This window comes from Globicephala melas, chromosome 2 (genome assembly GCF_963455315.2).
Source record: "Globicephala melas chromosome 2, mGloMel1.2, whole genome shotgun sequence".
NCBI classification, from domain to species: Eukaryota; Metazoa; Chordata; class Mammalia; order Artiodactyla; family Delphinidae; genus Globicephala; species Globicephala melas.
Window position 1 is genome coordinate 76,999,853 of NC_083315.2, and position 20,444 is coordinate 77,020,296.

General features: G+C 36.0%; 2 protein-coding genes across 4 annotated transcripts in view; one reads left to right on the forward strand and one right to left on the reverse strand.

Annotated features, from left to right (window-relative positions):
• Nucleotides 1–11,184, forward strand: part of MNS1 (meiosis specific nuclear structural 1) — an 85,182-nt gene extending 73,998 nt beyond the window's left edge. The window contains exons 9-11 of one of the 2 annotated variants that reach the window (XM_030878766.3): nt 2,677–2,934; nt 8,480–8,605; nt 9,422–11,184. In XM_030878766.3, coding sequence (XP_030734626.1) covers nt 2,677–2,934; nt 8,480–8,605; nt 9,422–9,514 — 477 coding nt within the window. In that variant the 3' untranslated portion in view covers nt 9,515–11,184. The remainder of the gene's footprint in view (nt 1–2,676; nt 2,935–8,479; nt 8,606–9,421) is intronic. The other variant, XM_030878764.3, reaches the window with a different exon arrangement.
• The window catches only part of TEX9 (testis expressed 9), a 216,290-nt gene continuing 204,348 nt past the window's right edge, over nt 8,503–20,444 (reverse strand). For both annotated transcript variants that reach the window (XM_060294225.1, XM_030878773.2), the window contains 2 exons: nt 10,988–11,122; nt 8,503–10,400 (listed from right to left, as the gene is read on the reverse strand). In XM_060294225.1, coding sequence (XP_060150208.1) covers nt 10,323–10,400; nt 10,988–11,122 — 213 coding nt within the window. In that variant the 3' untranslated portion in view covers nt 8,503–10,322. The remainder of the gene's footprint in view (nt 10,401–10,987; nt 11,123–20,444) is intronic.

Genomic DNA, 20,444 nt, shown 5'->3' on the forward strand with positions numbered 1-20,444 from the left:
TTCAGAGGATAAGATTATGACCTATCAAAATCTATCAGGCAATTAATTATTAAATGAGAAATATTAGAAAAAACTGTGTAAGCACCCAACTCAGTAACTGAGAAAACAATATAAATTCAAGTATGAGGCAAGAATATGGAAGGAAATAATAAAGATACAAGTAGAAATAAACCAAAAATCAGGAGAACACATTAGCATTTATTAATCCAGTTGCTTAATATTGGGAGGAAAAAGATTTTACTCTGGAAAAACGTAATAAAAAAGAAAAAAGGTGAAAACAAAATTTGAAGGAATAAAGGGTCTATAAAGAGAGTAGATTAGAAAAATACTGAAAAGTTGTTCAATTATCTACTAATAAAATGAAAATCTCAATGGCATAATTTTCTGCATTAAAAATACAGTGATTTCAAAAAATGTAGGAAAACTAGACAAAATAAGATTATTAAGGATATTTCCTCTATCACAAGACTTTTGTGCCCTGCCTCACATCTTCTCAGTCTCACCTCTGATTTCAGTGACAGCTTTGGGGAACAGTTGTGAGGGCTCAGACGGACTCTGTGCTGACGGCTTCTTAAAGTGCAGGGGTGTGTGTGGGGGCAGGGAGGTAACATCCTTTGGGGCATCCCTCAACCAACAGTGGACAGAAATTGAGGGATAAATTCTTCTCTGCCTGGCGGCCTTTGGGAAGGTCCTAAAAGGTGCTCCATGCATTCCTCACAAGGTCCTGGCAGGATTAAGCCTCAGTTGTCTGAGGCGGTAACCAGCTCAGTGATGTACCCTTGTGTTGGCTTTTCTTCTTTCCTTGTTTTACTCTGTCCCTCACCACTGAGATTCCCTCCCCAGTAAAATATCTATATATAAGTCCTTGTTTAAGGCTCTGCTTTCAGAGGAGAACCCAGACTAAGATATCTCTAAAAAGTTTCCAGCCTCAGAGTAGTTTTACAGCAAATTACTTCAAACCTTCAGTGAAGAGCTGTTCCTCAAACCACATAATGGGTTTTAGAACACAGAAAAGGATGGAAAATTATACAGTTCATATTATGTAACTACATAATCCTGATCCAGACACATCAGAGTACATGAATACTTTTCTGGTTGAAAAAACATAATAAATGGTGTGTTGTTTTGCCAAACTCTTCCCTGTTCTTTAGCCAGATGTCTTCACCATTGGATTAAACTAAAATTTGTATGGGAGATGGTTGCCAGGCATGTCAACAGTTCATTTAGTTCAATATGTACTGAATTTCTCTGTGCAAAGTATTATGATAAGCTCTGGAGGAATTCAAAGCTAACTGACACAGCATCTCTGCCTTCAGTGAGCCTTTGACTTCTATGAGATATATGGCAAATAAACACAAACTATATATTACAAAATCATTACGTGCCCAGCATCCCAAAGGAATATAAGATATGCCACCTATGAATTTATTTTTAGTGAGGAGATGAGGCATGTATATATGGAATAAAATTAAATGATGGAATATTAAATGGTATAAGAGCTCACAAAGAGAAGTTTGAGTTAGAGTGATTAGAGGAGACTATGGAGGTAGGATTTGAAAAGAGGATTAGATAGGGATAAATGAAAAAAAAGAGGCTGAATGATCAATATAATGAACAAAGTTGCTGTAACTGATACTGCAGATTGGCTCTCTTAAAACCCACTCCTACTCCTACCACATCCTACCCCGTTTTAAATTCATTTGTCTTTATTATAAAGACTATAAAGTTAAAACTATATTTCTCTTCTTTTAGCTAGAATTCTTCATATGAACTATGTTACCTCCAACAGTCATCACCCCCACTTCAAGGTGTGAAGATGGAAGTGAGCAAAATGAGATAGCAGTCAGAGTTACCATAATAGGACTTGAGCAGTGTGAGGGCAGCTTGGTTCCCTGGCCTTCCTGGAAGTTCTGTATGCCACCTGATGGCCTATAGTAAATCCCTTGTAGTTTGTTTTATCTGTAGGTAAGAACCTTGGCCATCTGGGTGTTGTTAAGGCAATATTTTGAATGCTTTGAAGATTCTGGCCTACCTGGAGCTTGTATTAGAATTGAACAAAGTTTGTTAGATTAGCAAATGATTTAAAATTTACATCGGTCCTAATTGAATAGATAGATGATACAGCAAAAATGGGTGATGACTGTAAAATTCTTTGTATTTTTTGAAATTTTTCATAATAAAATGTTGGGGAAATTAAACCTTGTAGGAAAGGACTTTAACTGCTTCAAGTAAATTTGAATTTCCCTGAAATACTCTGATTGTCATTGCTAGATTATTGTTCTGAAAAATATTTATCAATGATTTGAACACAAGTTTCTAGAATGATTCATAGTTGGTACAAATTATACAGATGACAAATTTAATAAACTGAGATATGCAAAAATTTTTTATATCAGCTATTTTCAAAGTTAATGCGTTAATTCTGACTACAGAAACAAGGTGGTAAATATATATTAATTAAAATAAGTAATAGGAGGCAATCCAAGGGTAACATGTACTTTGTGTAACTATTAGTTTTTAAAGGATGGGGCAAGTGTTACCTTGAAAAGCCTTAATTTTTCAGTTTTATTTCGTATCGTAACACTAAGCTTAATCAAACTCTGTCCTACCCTCTCTTTATAAATCTGCTGTAAAGACATAGTTACTGAATTAACTTTTATATGTATTGTGATTTAGGAAGAAGCAGAAGAGAAATCGAGAAAGCAAAAGGAGTTGAAGCAAAATTTTATGGAACAAATGGCCTTGAAGGAACTAGTACTTCAGGCTGCAAAAGAGGAAGAGGAGATCTTTAGAAAAGCTATGCTGGCGAAATTTGCTGAGGATGATCGAATAGAATTAATGAATGCTCAGAAGCAAAGAATGAAGCAACTAGAACACAAGAGGGCTGTGGAAAAACTTATTGAAGAGCGTCGCAACCAGTTCCTTGCAGAAAAAGTAAGGAAAAGTATTTTGGGTTTTTTTTTGGTAATTATCATTGAATAACAACCAGCTAATTTATTTATCCACTAAACATTTAACTGAGAACCGTTTATGTGCCAGATGTTAGATATCCATTTACTAATCATATGATATATAAATTTTCTGACCACTTGTTAATCAGTGAATCTAGAAAATATTTATTGATGCTTTCTGTGTGTTAGACATTGGTTGGTGTTGAGAACACAAAGATAAATATGACTAAGTCCATATCATCTATGAGTTTTTGGTGGTGTTTAAGAAAAATACCTTAAAAACAATGATTATAAAGATATATCAAGTGCATGTGATGATAATTATACAGACATGGACATCTTGGTATGGCAGAGAGGAGACAGATCATGAATGCCCTGGCTGCTATTCTAATGGTGGACTTTATCCAGGGAGACCCACTGAAGAATTAAGAAAGCTACATGATAAGATCTGCACTTGGAAGGATGACTCAGGTAGCAGTGTTGAGGACAGATGTGAGGGGAGTAAGACCAGAGACAGGAAGATCAGTAAGGAAGTTATTATAGTTATCCCAGTGATAGGTGATGAAAACCCATGTGAACAGAGAAGGGATCCATCTGTGAGATGTTAGGAAGGTAGAGTGGATGGGGCTTGGTGACCAATTAGTTCTGGAGAGTTGAAAGAAGAATTAGGCTACTACTAATAAATAATGCTATTATGTACTTCCATCTTCAGTGAGTGGTGATGTGCTACAGAAAGTGTATGTACAAAGAAAAACAGATTTTGAGGGAGTATATAATTCCATTTTGTCCACATTGATTTTGAGGCCCAGGGGAAGATTTCTTAGTTGGAAATGTGGATTTAAGAATTGGTGAGGAAACTAGGTTTGTGACTTTGGACACATTGATTTGTGTATTTGTGTTTCATCCGTAAAACTGAAATAATACTTTAAGAACCAAATAAGAAAATGTGTAAGTGTTTTGAAAAGATAAAGAACTCTAAATATGAAAAGTACAGATTAGGCATATGGCAAATATTTTTAAGTAGTAATAGAAGTGGTAGTAATAATAACTAACATTTACTGAGCATTTTCATATGTCATTCACTATTCTATACTCATTACAAGCAAAGTAATAACTTTTAACTTTCAACCCTGTGAATTAGGTACTATTACTACCCCCATTTTAAAGATGTGGAAACTGAGGCATAGAGATTATATGTATTGCCCAAGGTTTCACAGCAAGTAAGTGGCAGAGCTGGGATTATTAAATTAATATCATAATGCTGATCTTTCCTGCATGGGTAGACAAAAAGAAATCTCAAGATATTCTTATAATCAACAGATACTGATCTGCTAGGCATTCTGCTGAGTGTTGGTGAGGGAATCAAAACAAATAAAAGCTCATTCTGGTAGCTTCTAATCTAGCAAAAGAAAATAAGGTCTAGATACCCAAGACTCAACTATATATAGCACTATATTAAGAATATATTTCTTAAATGTACAATGTAAACATTTGTAGAATGTGGTAGTGTGGGATTTACTAGTGTGCAATACCTTTACGACAGAACTATGTGGACTTATCTGGAAATACATACAAAATGAATAAAAGAAGACAGAGGAAGGCTATTCGAAGTTGGCAGCATATGGAATTATCAAATGGAGAAACCTGAATAGTAGGCAGAGGAGTTTGGACATGATACAGTAGAAACTGGTTATCATAATATGGTGTTTAACAAGAGGAGAAAGTAGTAATTTAAGAGTGAAGAGATGACCTGGAATAGGTTAACAGAGCAGTGGAAGGAGAGAGAAAGGGTAGAGTTTAAATATTTTTAAAGGAAGAATAGATGAGACTTGTATGATTATTTTGGACCATATAAGGTAGAATGGAGGAAGGAGTCAAAATAACTCTCAAAGTTTCAAACATGAGAAACTCAAGGAATACAAGTGCTGTTGTTTTGAATTGAAGCAAAAAGATATAATGACTTCATTTTTAGTCATACTGAGTTTGAAATAGAAACGCAAGTTGAAAAATCCTGAAGGCAGTTGAACAGAAGAAAACTTAGGTCAAGTATTCTTAGACAAGCATTTCTGTCATTAAGTAGCACAGAGAGTTTCAAACTAAGGTGATTCTTCCAAATAATATATTATAATGAGAAATAATCAGAGGGCCAGTGACTGAGACTTGGAGAACATTCTAGTTAGGAGGTGGAAGTAGTAGAAAAAATTGCCAAGACCAAGAAATGGTCAGAAAGATAAAAGAATCTGGCAGTCATAGAAAACCAAGAGAGATCAGCTCTTTTGACTGCTGCAATGACGTGTTGAGAGACTTGGGGTTCAATTTTTGGCTTTCCTCTATACTTAATCAACTCTTTTTAAAAAATATATTTATTTATTTTGGCTGCGTCAGGTCTTAGTTGCGGCACGTGGGATCTTTTGTTGTGGCGTGCAGGCTCTTTGTTGCGGCGCCTGGGCTTCTCTCTAGTTGTGGAGTGCAGGCTTCTCTCTAGTTGTGGCCCATGGGCTTAGTTGCCCCGCAGCATGTGGGATCTTAGTTCCCTGACCAGGGATCGAACCCATGTCCCCTGCATTGGAAGGCGGATTCTTAACCACTGGACCACCAGGAAAGTCCCCTTACGCCGTAGTTCTTTTGTCATATTTCCAGATGCCTAAAGGACACAGTTGGAAATCTTGTGGGTGCCTTAGAATTTAGGTTTCCAAAAGTGAATGTAACAGACAAACCTCCAATTTCTGTAGCCTGAATCTTGGTTAAAGACAGGCTTCAGTGACTGAGTGAATATGCTATCACCTAGGAATCATTCCTGGACTCTTCCTATTTCTTACGTAATAATTTTTAGTCAGCCACCAAATCCTATTGATTCCACCTCAACAGTCCTATTGATTTCACCTCTTAAATTCAGTTTCTCTTCTTCATAACTTAATTTAGACATTCAGTATCATTCTGTGGACTACTGAAATTGACTTATAATTGGTCTCCTTGTGGCGTCTGCTACCAGTTAGCAAGGTATAAAAAAAATCTCATTATGTCCTCCTCCTGCTTAACTTAAGTGGATTCCTACTGGATAAAACTTCAATTCTGTAGCTTTGATATAAACCAACCATTATCTACTGTAACCTTTAAGGGAGATAATTACCTTTAAAGCACCTAGCATTTTGCCTGGTCAGAGCAAAGTGATCAAGGAGACTGAAAATTAAAAGCCTTTTGAAATTGACCAGAAAACTTTGAATACTCCTTGTATAGAAAGAGGTAGAACCAGTGACTGTGACTGTCCTACTATCTCATGGCTTACAGAGCTAATCTGAAAGCTATTGGAAAAGTTAGCAAGACAGCTATAAATGGAAGAAATCTGAAAATATTACCTAAAGCATAAATACTTTTACAAAAAATTTATATCTTAATTTTTTTAAAATTGTAAACGTTCCCAATATGAAGCTGTGGGCTTAATTTCAATATCAGTGAGATTGGGTCGCATTTCTATTCTGGTCCAAGGGCAAGGATGAATTTTCATGATCATAGAATCATGAATCCATTCTATTACACAATCATATAAGGCTCTGTTTTTTTTTTTGTCCTCATGAACAAATTGGTTTCATACCTTTCTAAAATATTTACCCTAATTAACTATAAAAATGTTTTTTAGGATGAACGGTTAATGTGGTCTACCACATCCTAAAAAGGGAGATCCTGTATTACACCCAAATTAGAGCCCATGTACATCACTGGACAAAAATCTAATGAGTGAATTTTTCTCATAACATTATAGAACTTCTTGCACCTCCCTATTATAAGGAATAGATCAGTTAGGATCGTGCTTGGCTACAAGTAGTCTCAAATTAACAGTGGCTTAGTAGATAGTTTACTATTCCCTCACATGAAAGTCTAGAAATTGAGACTTTATTCATAGTCTTCAGGAACCCAGGCTCCTTCTAGCTTTTCGTTATGGCTTCTGTAGGCTATAGCCATCATCTTCATGGTTTAAATTAGATCTTCAACCTTCATATCCATGTTTCAAGCAGCAGATGGAAGAAGTGCAGAAGGGACAAAGGATATAAGATTGATTCCTGGAAACTGCCACCTGACACTTTTGCTTATATTCCATTGGCAAAATCCTAGTCCTGTTGTGACCACATTTGACCCTAAAGGAGTGTTAGAAATGTAGTCTAAAAAAAAAATCAGGTATAGTGATTCTATGGTAGATTCTATTACCCTGTTTCATCTTAGAGATAAAATAATTAAGAGCAACTCAACCCTTTGATTCAGTAGCAACATGGGTGAAAGTGTAAGTCTTTTCTCAATTAGCTGTCAGTGATACTTCTAATTCTGTAATACAAATGAATCTGACATGATAGTAGACAAAATATTCACAGGAGAAGCAATTCCAGGTTTAACTGGCATTGGATATGGCTGTGTCCTAGCATTCCTCTGTATTTTCATTCAATAACTTTAAAGAGATTATATTGAAGCTTGCCTCTCACTGTAGCAAAAAAGACAGATATCCTGCTTTCTGGTTTACATGACTTTAGTTATTTCAAACAAAAGTTTAGCATTAATACTACTTTAAAGTAATTCTTGGCAGAAATTCATCAATGTTTTTTCAGTGGTCTGCCTTTAGTATCCTTCACTATCCAATAGGACTATTTGGATATATTTCCATAAGAGTTCTTTTAAGCCCTAAAACGTGTTAAAGCTAGTCAGCTCTTCCATATTTATATGGCACAGAAGTTTGGTGTGGTTGTCTATCAGACGTTTGTTTGTTTATTTTTGGCTGTGTTGGGTCTTTGTTGTGGCACGCGGGGGCTATTCTTCGTTGTGGTGTGCTGGCTTCTCACTGCGGTGGCTCCTCTTGTTGCAGAGCAGGGCTCTAGGCACGCAGGCTTCAGTAGTTGCGGCTCATGGGCTCTAGGGTGCAGGCTCAGTAGTTGTGGCGCAGGGGCTTAGTTGCTCCACGGCATGTGGGATCTTTCCAGACCAGAGCTCAAACCCATGCCCCCTTCATTGGCAGGCGGATTCTTAACCACTGCGCCACCAGGAAAGGCCCTCTATCAGAACTCTTGCCTGTTGGAACTCTTGCTCTTACTCTTTTGCTTCATACAGGCTTTACAAAACTTTATATGGCAGTACTTACCTTTTAGATATCCCTATTCTGTTTTATCTACCTTTTTTTTCATCTTACACTGTAAGCTGCTTTCAGTACCTGGAGTATGGTAAGCACGCAATAAATATTTGTTGAATTAATTAGGAAATAATTTCTTTGAATCTTTTTTCCTTGGTAATGAAGATACTTGTCCTGAAAATATGTACTTGCCTCCCTAAAATCCCAGTCATAGCTGGGATTTTTCTTGTAACTTTAAAGAAATAGTGACTGTAATATATACATATATATATATAAAATAAGGTAAAAGATATATTATTATCTAGTACTTATCAGTTTTATCTGATTTACTGCAAGAGTAAATTAGACAAATTTATCGGACACATTCTTAGTTTAATGTGTTTTCTGACAATAAAATAAATTTTATTTATATTTCCAGCAACGTGAACTGGAGGAATGGCAGTTGCAGCAAAGAAGGCAAGGATGTATTAATGAAATTATTGAAGAAGAAAGACTAAAACTTCTCAAAGAACATGCTACAAAATTACTAGGATATCTCCCTAAAGTAAGTGACATTTAACATATAACCTCTAATAGTGGGGAAAAAAACATGGTATTAAGATTTCAGAGGGAAACTGAAGATGGTGGAGTAGAAGGACGTGCACTCGCTCCCTCTTGTGAGAGCACCAGAATCACAACTGCTGAACAATCATCAACAGGAAGACACTGGAACGCACCAAAAAAGATACCCCACATCCAAAGACAAAGGAGAAGCCACAATGAGATGGTAGGAGGGGCACAATCACAATAAAATCAAATCCCATAACTGCTGGGTGGGTGACTCACAAACTGGAGAACACTTACACCACAGAAGTCCACCCACCCACTGGAGTGAAGGTTCTGAGCCCCACATCAGGCTTCCCAACCTGGGTCTGAATGTTTGCTCATTAGACACAGAACTGAGGCAAGAGCCAATCCCATGCATGAATCTGGCAAAGCTCAACCTCTTCACCCTGACCTCCCTCATATCATACATACTATAGGGCTGTTTCAAAACAAGGGTAGAGGGTATAGTATGGATTAAATTAATTCCTATTCAGCCCATCAAAGCAGTAGTACTTGTAGTAATAAAGCAGAAGAGCCCAGATTCCTATGACAAGTTCTAACACAGGATCTGGTAAATCAGGAAATCAGGTCAGGCTAAGAATATTTTGTATATATCAAGTAATAATTTCAGAAAAATTTTTTTCATAAATATATTAGATCTTGTTATCTTGGAAATAACTTTACAAACCTCATGTCTGTATATCTGTTAGCGTTAATGAACATTTAGTGAATTATTCTGGCATTCACAGTAACCCACAAAATATTTTTCTTGTAGGGAGTATTCAAAAAAGAGGATGATATTGATATGCTTGGTGAAGAGTTTAGAAAAGCATATCAGAAAAGGAGTGAAATTTGTGAAGAGAAGTGATATCATCAAAATTTGGTAAACCTGGATTCTTTTGTATGTTACCACTAGATGTCAGTGTAACTTCTGTTTTACAGTTCGGTGAGGGTAGGAATCCATTCTTTGTCTTTGGATTTTCTAAAACATCTGTATTTCATCATTTATAAACAATTATTTATAAGAAAACATTTGTTTTTGATAAAAATTAAATTACTGAGTATTTTTTCACTGCAAAATTAATGGCAAAGTTAATTGCTTTTAATCAAACTTGTTTTTGTACTAATAATTTGAAGATCTGAATTCTGCACCACACTCCATATAGAGGAATATATATATATATAAAATCCAACAACCCAGGGGACTAACCTCTTCATACCACTTCTATCTATGTTGGTGTCTTGGAACTTTACTTCCCTTATTTGGCCAGGGAAAACTTTACTTTTCTCCTCTCACAGTAGACAGGAAAAGAGTGAGGAATTTCAACGTGCTTTACTAGCGAATGCACTTAATTGTCAGTAAGAACACAAACAGTTTCTCTCATATAAACATCATTTAAAACCTAGAGTTACATCTCTAGAACATAAGTGCAGTTGAAAAAGGGCTAGATGGTCATAAGAAAGATATCAAAAGTTAAATTCCTATTGCTTTATTTTATAAAATATTTCCATTTTGTAATAGATATCAATTTTACATACCCAGATCTACACAGGGAATTTGGAATTATTTTGATTTATCAAGTATCTTCATTTCTTAGAGTAAAAATAATTCAAACCATTACAACTTAAGTTAAATAAAGGGTATATCCACCAGGCACTATAGGTTAAAAGGTAGATCACTTATTTCCCCATTCGAGTGCCTTCATAAATTCCTCTTCAGTGAAAGACAACATCTTGGCAGCTTCAATATGCATCTGTGTTTAAAAACAAATATTGTCTAATTTAGTGTTAAGAGTAGACCACAGAACAACAGGAAATTTATAAAAGTGTGTGTATAATATGCTATCAAATTAAGTTTTGTTGTAGGAATATGTAATTCTAATTACAGTGTGACATTTGAAATGGTCAGCCTCTAAAAACCTGCGTTCACTGCTGGTATTGTACCAACCTGTTGAGAGAACAATTCAATAATATTGTAATACCTAATCTTTGCAAAAAGGGACAGTGGCAAAGCCATGAATTCATATCCTCTTACCACTAGGTAACTCGTGTAGTGAACAGAACAAAAGTGGTTTGTAATCAGTTTTCACTCTTCAGGAGGCAAACGGATCCCCTAAGTTATTTCTATATATGGTATCTTCTTTAGTTAGGGAGTATCCATATTGTATTTAGTAGTCCTATTTCTACATTTCTAATTTACTTGCATTGATGTATAGGTAAAATTTTGTGACTAAGCATGTCAAAATAAACATATCTAAAGTAGAAATACTAAATATCTTAGTAGAAAGAGCCAAATAACATCTACGATTTATTTTAACTTTGTTTTTTAGGATAAACTCACCTTCTGCCTTTTCAAAACATCGATTAATTTTAATTGTTTCTTGAACCCTATCATTAATTCTCCTTTTTGTCTTTCTAGCTTCTTGTTTTCTGATTTTAACACTTCAATTTTTTTGTGTTCTTCATTTGCTATATCCTGCAAAAAGAAAAAAATAATCCCATTTATTCTTTGCAGTATTTGAATGGAAAAAATGATATCAGCAATAAAAGCTATTTTTAGTTTTTGCATTACTAAATTACTGTAACTCTGATAACTTTTAATGATGCTCACACCTCTAGCATTTTAAAAAACGTTTTTAAAATAACAACTCAGTTCTAATTCCAATAATGCCAAAGTAGCTTATATTTGAAGGCAGAGATGAGTAATCAGTAGTAGGCAGAAACTGGAGACGGTTATGAGCCTTGAAAAAAATGGAAGCATACTGGTTGAGATCCACATTCAGCTGGTTTCTGAGAGCACTTTTCAGTTCATTGGTTCACAGGGACAGACCTGAAGCAAAAAGTATCAGTCTTATTGGGCTAAGGAATTGGACAGCATGGCTGCCACGATGGTAGAAATTTCCAGGTGGGAAATCCCTCAAAATCTGCATACACAGTTCCCTCAAATCCTTGGCACCTAAATAACACGTGCAGGGTGAGACTCCTAGGAACCCATGAAAGGTAACAGTCGTGGTCTAAAGAGCTGAGCAGAGAATTCAGCCACTGCCCGTGATAAGGAAGACCGAGTTTGTAATCTTGGTAAAAATTAATTGGATGAGCTCTGCAGCAATTTGGACAATGGAGAAAAAGGACCAGTGAACTCTAAGACAAGTAAGTAGAAACTATGTAAGTAGAGGAACATCTGGTACTTGGAAAAAATGTGAAAGGATGTCTTTCATGCAAAAAGGGAAATGATACCAGAAGGAAATCTGAATCTACATACACACACATTTAAAAAAAAAGTATCAGAAATAGTAACACGTGGTAAATACTAGTAGCGTTTTTCGTTAAAAACTTCTCTTTAAAAGATAATTGACAGTGGGTTAGATTTGGTTGCCAAGATGGCAGAGTACCCTGAGCTCAACTCCTCCCATGGGCACACCAAAATTACAACTATGTACAGAACAACTATTGATGAGAAAGACCTGAATCTAACAGAAAAGAACTTCTCCAACCAAGGATATAAAAAAGGAACCACAATAAGATAGGTAGAAGGAGTGGAGGTGCAGTATTGTCAGGACCCATACCCCAGATGGGCAACCCACAAACGGGAGGCTAATTACAATTACAGAGGTTCTCCCTAAGGAGCAATGGGTCTAAGCCCCACATTGGGCTCCCCAGCCTGTGGGTCTTGTACTGGGAAGACAAGCCCCAGAATGTTTGGCTTTGAAGGCCAGTGGAGAGGAGACCCAGAGGGCTGTGGGAAATAGATATTCCACTCTTAAAGGGTGTACACAAAATCTCAAATGCTGCAGGACCCAGAAAAGAAGCAGTAATTTTTGAAAGGAGCCTGGGTCAGACCCACCTGCTAATCACCAAGAGGTTAGAGGCAACTGAAGTTCATCCTTGGGACATAGGCATTGGCAGCAGTCATTTGTGGGAGCCCATTCTATCACGTGGACACTGATGCTGGGAAGCACCACTTCAGAGTCCTCCTCTAGCTTACTAGCAATGGGACATGGCTCCACCCACCAGCCTGTCAGCACCAGTACTGGGAAGCCTCAGGCCAGGCAACTAGCTTGGTAGGGAAAAAGCCCCATCCACCACCAGCAGGCAGGCTATCTTAAGACCCCCTGAGCCCATAGCCACCTGGAACACAGCACAGCCCTGCCCACCAGAGGGCCCAGGACCCTGTCCCACACACACGAGCAGAAGCACTAGCCCCAGGATCCCCAGGGCCTTGCAGCCAGAGACCCTGGGACCCAGCTCCACCCACCAGTGGGCTGACACCAGCCCAGGACCACCACAGCTTGCCATGGCAGGACCCAGCCCAGCCACCAGCACTGGGTGCCTCCCTACTGCTAGACCCTGGCCCCGCCCACCAGCAGTCCAACACCATCTCTGAGACACATTGGGACCCTTGGCAAGATTCAACACACTTTCATGATAAAAAAACACTTAAAAAACAAGGAACAGAAGGATTCTATCTACTTCAACATGATAAAAGCCATATATTGACAAGCCCACAGCTAACATCAAACTCAGTGGTACAAGACTGAAAGCTTTCCCTCTAGGATCAGAGACAAGACAAGGATGTTCACTTTTGTCACTTTTATCCAACACAGTACTGCTGCAAGTTCTGGTCAGAGCAGCTAGGGAATAAAAATAAAAGGCACCCAAATCAAAAAGAAGCAAGATTATCTCTGTTCACAGATGACATTGTCTTGTATGTACAAAACCTTATAGATTCCACAATTTATCCATCCGAATAAATTAATTTGGCAGAGTTGCATGATATAGAATCAACACACACACAAAACCAGTTGTGTTTCTATATACTACTAATGAACATTCCTAAAAAAAATTAAGAAAACAATTACAAATATAATACCATCAAAAAGAATAAAGTACTTAGGAATAAAAGTAACCAAGGAGGTGAAATGCTTTTACACTGAAAACTTCAAAACACTGCTGAAAGTATTTAAAGACAAACGAATGGAAGGATATTCTGTGGTCATACATTAGAAGATGTCAATACTACCCAAAGAGATCTACAGATTCAGTATGATCTTTATCAAAACCCCAATGGCATTTTTAGAGATAGATCCATGCTAGCTAATATTTATATGGAATCTCAAGGGAACGCAAATAGCCAAACAATTTTAATGAATAACACAAGTTGAAGATCTCACACTCCCCAATTTCAAAACTTATTACAAATCTATGGTAATCAAAATAGTGTAATTACGGACATAAAGAAATATTTACCAATGTAATAAAGAGCCCCCAAATAAACCCTTGCATATAAAGTCTAATGATTTTTGACAAGGATGCCAAGACCATTCACTAGGAAAAGATGGCCTCTAACAAATTGAGCTGGGAAGCTAGATATCTCCATGCATAACAATGAAGCTGTACACCTATTTCATATCATATACAAAAATTAACTCAAATTTGGTCAAAGACCTACATGTAAACCCTAAAACTATAAACTATTAGAAGAAAATGTAGGGGAAATGATCATGACACTGGGTTTGGTTGTGGATTCTTGGGTATGAAACCAAAAGTACAGGCAAACAAAAGAAAAAAATAGATAAATTGGATTACATCAAAGGACACAATCAACAGAGTGAAAAAGAAACCTACAGAAAATATTTGTATATCATATACCTGATAAAGAGTTGATGTCCAGAGTACAGAAATAACTCCTACAAATCAATAATTAAAACACAATCAATTAATAAATGGGCAAAGGACTTGAATAGATAATTCTCCAGAAAAGATATACAAATGGCTAACAAGCACATGAAAAGGTGGTCAACATTACTAATATTTAGGGAGATTCAAATCAAAACCACAATGAGATACCACCTAATAAACATAGGATGATGACTATTAAAAAAAAGCAACACAAAATAACAAGTTGGCAAGGATATGGAAAAATTGGAACCCTTGTGCACTGTTGCTATGGATGTAAAATGGTGCAGCCACTATGGAAAAACAGTATGGTGGTTCCTCAAGTTAAAAATAGAATTACCATATGATCCAGCAATACCGCATCTAGGCAAATATCCAAAATCATTGAAAGCAGAGTCTTTAAGAGATACCCATACACTCAGGTTCATATCAGCATTATTCACAATAGCCAAAAGGTGGAAGCAACCCAGGTTGCTTTATCCAATGAATGGATAAACAAAACCTGTTACACACATACAACGGAATATTCAGCCTTAAAAAGGAATGATATTCTGATACATGCTACAACATGGATGAACCTTGAGAACATTATGCTAAGTGAAATAAGCCAGTCACAAAAAGACAAATAGTATATGATTCCACTTAACATTAGGTACCTAGAGTAGTCAAAATCATAAAGATAGAAAGTAGAATTGTGGTTGCCAGGGATCAGGGAGAGGGGGATGGGGAATTAGTTTTTAATGGACATAGGTTTTCAGTTTTTGCAAGATGAACAAGGAGTTCTGGAGTTTGGGTACACAACAGTATGAATGTATGTAACACTAGTGAACTGTAAACTTTCAAAAATTAGTGTAAATTTTATGTGTAGTGTAATACAAAGGTTTTTTTTTTTAATTCAGAAAGTTCATTAACTCCTCAAAGCAAAAAAGTAACAATGTAGGGTGGAGTTTGTGTATAATAAATAAAATGTATGACAACAACAAAAAGGGGAGGAGAGAAGTATACTGCTGAAAGGTTCTTACATTATTCATAAAATGCTTGAAGGTAGACAATGATAAGTTAAAGGTGTATCTGATAAAAGATAAAATGTCCATAAAAAGAAGTGGAGATAATAATCCAGTAAAAGAGATAAAATGAAATTGTTAAAAATATTCAAAAGGAGAAAAATAAGAAACAGGAAGAAAGCATGAACATATAGCAAGTTAATAGAAGAGAACAAATAGCAAGTTAATAGAATAAAACCCAACCATTACTAATAATCAGATTAAAGGTAATGGTCTAAGCCTCCTAATTAAAAAGTCAAATTGTCAGATTGGATTAAAACAATAGAAAAACAACTATATGTTGCCTACAAGAACATACGAAGGAGTTACAAATGAAGGGATGGAAAGGACAACACTAATGTCAAGACTAATTAAAAGAAATTACACGATTTCAGGATTTCTTTTCTTTCTTTTTTTTTTTTTGCGGCATGCGGGCCTCTCACTGTTGTGGCCTCTCCCATTGCGGAGCACAGGCTCCGGACGCACAGGCTCAGCGGCCATGGCTCACAGGCCCAGCCGCTCCGTGGCATCTTCCCGGTCGGGGGCACGAACCCGTGTCCCCTGCATCGGCAGGCGGACTCTCAACCACTGCACCACTAGGGAAGCCCCAGGATTTATTATAAAGGTATAATAAGACAATGTATTAACATGAAGACAGACATACAGATCAATGGAACAAGAGAGAGATTCCAGCAACAAATCCACACATATCTGGGCAACCGATTTTCAACAAAGGTACCAGGGCAATTTAATAGTGAAAGGATAATCTTCTCAACAAATAGTGCTGCACATATTCCAATAATGAACCCTGACCCCTTATATCATGCACAAGAACTCACCAAAACATAAAAGCTCAAGCTATGCAACTTCTATAAGAAAACCTAAGAGCAAATCTTAGTGACCCTTTAGGTTCAGCAAAGAATTCTTAAATAGGACACAAGAAGCATAAATTATAAAAGAAGAAAAACAACAGATTGGACTTCATCAAAATTTTAAACATTGCTCTTCAAAAAAACTGTTACAGAAATAAAAGGCAAGAGATATTTACAAAGCAGGTACCTGACAAAAGACTTGTAGTTAGGATATATAAAGAACTCTTAAAACTCAATTATAAAACAAGTCAACTCAATTCTTTAAAATGAACCAAAGAGATAAAAACTAAGGAAATATGAATAAAGTATGGTCTTTAATAATAGCGAATCATAATAATGATTCATTCATTAACGGTAACAAATGTACCATACTAATGTACATATTAGTTGCAGAGGAAACAATGTGTAGAGATTATAGAAATTCTCTGTACTAATTTCCCATTTTTTATGTAAATCTAAAACTGTTCTAAAAATTAAAGTTCATTTAACAATTTTTTAAAAGAAGGAAAGACTTATACAGACACTTCACCAAAGAAGATACCAAGACTCTCCTGAACAACCAACGGATGAAAGAAGAAATCAGAGAGGAAAAAAAAATGATCGTGAAACAAATGAAAAAAGAGACACAACATACCAAAACTTATGGGATGTAATAAGAGCAGTTCTAAGACGGAAGTTCATAGCAACAAATGCCTACATTAAGAAAGATCTCTGCATTTTTACTCCTCCCTGCATGTTTAATATTTTCGACATCATATTTTACATCTTTTTGTTTTGTGTATCCCTTAACTACTTACTGTGAATATAGATGATTTTACTACTTTTGTCTTTTAACCTTCCTAGTAGCTTTATAACTGGCTGATCTACTACCTTTATTATATGTTTGTGTTTACCAATGATTTTTCCTTTTGTAATTTCCATATTTCTAGTTGTGGTCTTCTCTTTTTCACTTACAGAAGTCCGTTTAACATTTCTTGGGAAGCTGGTTTAGTGGGGCTGAATTCTTTCAGCTTTTGCTTGTCTGTAAAACTCCTTCTCTCTCCTTCAAATGTGAATGACAGCCTTGCTGGATAGAGTATTCTTGGCTGCAGGGTTTTTCCTTTCATCACGTTAAATATATTGTGCCACTCTCTTCTGGCCAGCAAAGTTTCTGCTGAAAGTCTGTGGACAATCTTATGGGAGTTCCCTTATACTTAACTAGTTGCTTTACCCTTGATGCTCTTAATATTCTCTTTATCTTTAATTTTTGCCATTTTAATCATAATGTATCTTGGTGTTGATCTCTTTGGGTTGATCTTTTTGGGGACTCTCTGTTCTTTCTGGACCTGGATGTCCGTTTCCTTTCTCGTGTTAGGTATGTTTTTAGCTACAATTGCTTCACATAAGTTCTCTGCCCCTATCTGTCTCTCTTCTCCTTCTGGGACCCCTATAATGTGAATACTAGCATGCTTGATGTTTTCCAAGAGGTCTCCTAAACTGTTTTCATTTTTTTTAATTCTTTTTTCTTTTTTTTGTTCAACTTGGGTGATTTCCACTACTCTGTCTTCCAGTTTACTGATCCATTCCTCTGTATTACCCAATCTAATGTTGATTCCTTCTAGTGTATTTTTTATTTCAGTTACTGTATTTTTCAGCTTTGTTTGGTTCTTCTTTATATTTTCTAACTCCTTCTTAAAATTCTCACTGTGTTCATCCATTCTTCTTCCTAGTACATTGAGCATTTTTATGGTCATTACCACGAACACTTTATTGGGTAGATTGCTCATCTCCAGGGTTGTTAGAATGTGTTCAAACTTAAGACATCTTTAACTTTCAATATTCACCTGTGTATGTTGCTATATATAAACCTCATGGTAACCACAAACCAAAAAATCTATAATAGATACACAAAAAGAGATAAAGGAATACAAATATAACACTAAGATAGTCATCAAATCACAAGTGAAGGGAGGAAAAGAAGAAAGGATGAAATAAGAACTACAAGGACAACCCCCAATCAATTAACAAAATGGCAATAAGTATGTACCTATCAATAATTACTTTAAATGTAAATGTACTAAATGTTCCAATCAAAAGACCCAGTGGCTGAACAGATACAAAAACAAGATACACACACACACACACACACACACACACATGCTGCCTATAAGAGATTCACTTCAGATCTAAATACACACACACACTGAAAGTGAGGGGATGGAAAAACAAAGTCTGTAACGAGAGACAAAGAAGGACTATGTAATGAAAAAGGGACAAAGAAGGACATTACATAATGAACAAGAATACATAACACTTGTAAATATTTATGCACACAAACTGGAGCATTTAAATGCATATAGCACATAATTCCAAATATAAAGAAAGATATTGACAGTAACACAATAATAGCCAGGAGCTTTAACACTCCACTTACATCAATGAACAAATCACCCAGACAGAAAATCAATAAGGAAACACAGGCCTTAAACAACACATTAGATTAGATGAACCTAATAGATACATATAAAACATCCCATCCAAAAGCAGCAGAATACACATCCTTTTCAAGTGCACATGGAACATTCTCAGGATAGATCACATGCTAGGCCACAAAACAAGTTTTAATAAATTTTAAGACTGAAGTCATACCAAGCCTGTTCTCTGACCACAACACTATGAGACTTATAAATCAACTATTAAAAGAAACCAAAATACATGGAGGCTAAACAATATGCTACTGAACAACCAATGAGTCACTGAAGAAATCAAAAAGGAAATAAAAAAATACATGGAGACAGAAACAAAAACACAGTGATCCAGAATCTATGGGATGCAGCAAAGCAGTTCCCAGAGGGAAGTTTATAGTGATACAAGCTGACATCAGGAAACAAGAAAATCCTCAAAAACCCTAACCTTACACCCAAATGAATCAGAAAGAACAAACAAAACCTACAGTTAGTAGAAGGAAAGATCAGAGCAGAAATGAATGACATAGACATGAAAGAATGAAAAAGAGAGAAAACAAGAAACAATCAAAGAAATTAAGAGCTTTGAGAAAATAAACAGAATCGATAAAGTTTTAGCCAGACACATTAAGAAGAAAAAGAGAGTGGGCCCAAATAGGTAAAATCAGAAATGAAGTTACAGTTGACACCACAGAAATACAAAGGATCATAGGAGATTACTCTGAATAATGACACACCAATAAAATGGACGACCTAGAAGAAGTGGACTAATTCCTAGAAATATACAGTCTCCCAAGACTGAATGAGGAAGAAATACAAAATATGAACAGACCCCAATTAACACTAATTAGATCAGTAATAAAAAAATACTCCCAACAAACAGAAGTCCAAGACCAGATGGCTTCACAAATGAATTATGCCAAACATTTAAAGAAGACTTAATTCTTATCCTTCTCAAACTATTCCAAAAAACTGAAGAGAAGGGGATGCTTCCAAAGTCATTCTTTGAGGCCATCATCACCCTAATACCAAAATCAGATAAAGATACCACAAAAATAAGAAAATTACAGACCAATAACACTGGTGAACATAGATGCAAAAATCCTCAACAATATTAGCAAACTGAATTGAACAATACATTAAAAGGATCATACACCATGATCAAATGGGATTTATCCCAGGGAGGCAAGAACAGTTCAATATCTGCAAATCAATGTCATACATCACATTAATAGGATGAAAGAAAAAAATCACATGATCATGTCAATAGACACAGACAAAGCATCTGACAAAATTCAACATCCATTCATGATAAAGACTCTTAACAAATCAGGGTTAGAAGAAATTTACCTCAATGAAAAACAGACCATATATGACAAGCCCACAGCTAAAATCGTACTCAATGGTGAAATGTTGAAAGCTTTTCCTCTAAGGTCAGGAACAAGGCAAGTGCCCACTCTCACCACTCCTACTTAACATAGTACTAGAATTCTAGCCAGAGAAATCAAGCAAGAAAAATAAACAGTATCAGAACTGGAAAAGAAGGAGTAAAATTGCGTCTATTTGCAGTTGATATGATTTTATATATAGAAAAGTCTTATAGACTCCACCAAAAAACTGTTAGATCTCATCAACAAATTCAGTAAAGTTGTAGGATACAAAATTAACATTAAAAAATTAGTAGTTTCTATACACTAACAACAAATTATCTGAAAAAGAAAGAAAACAATCCCATTTAGAATTACATCAAGAATAAAATACTT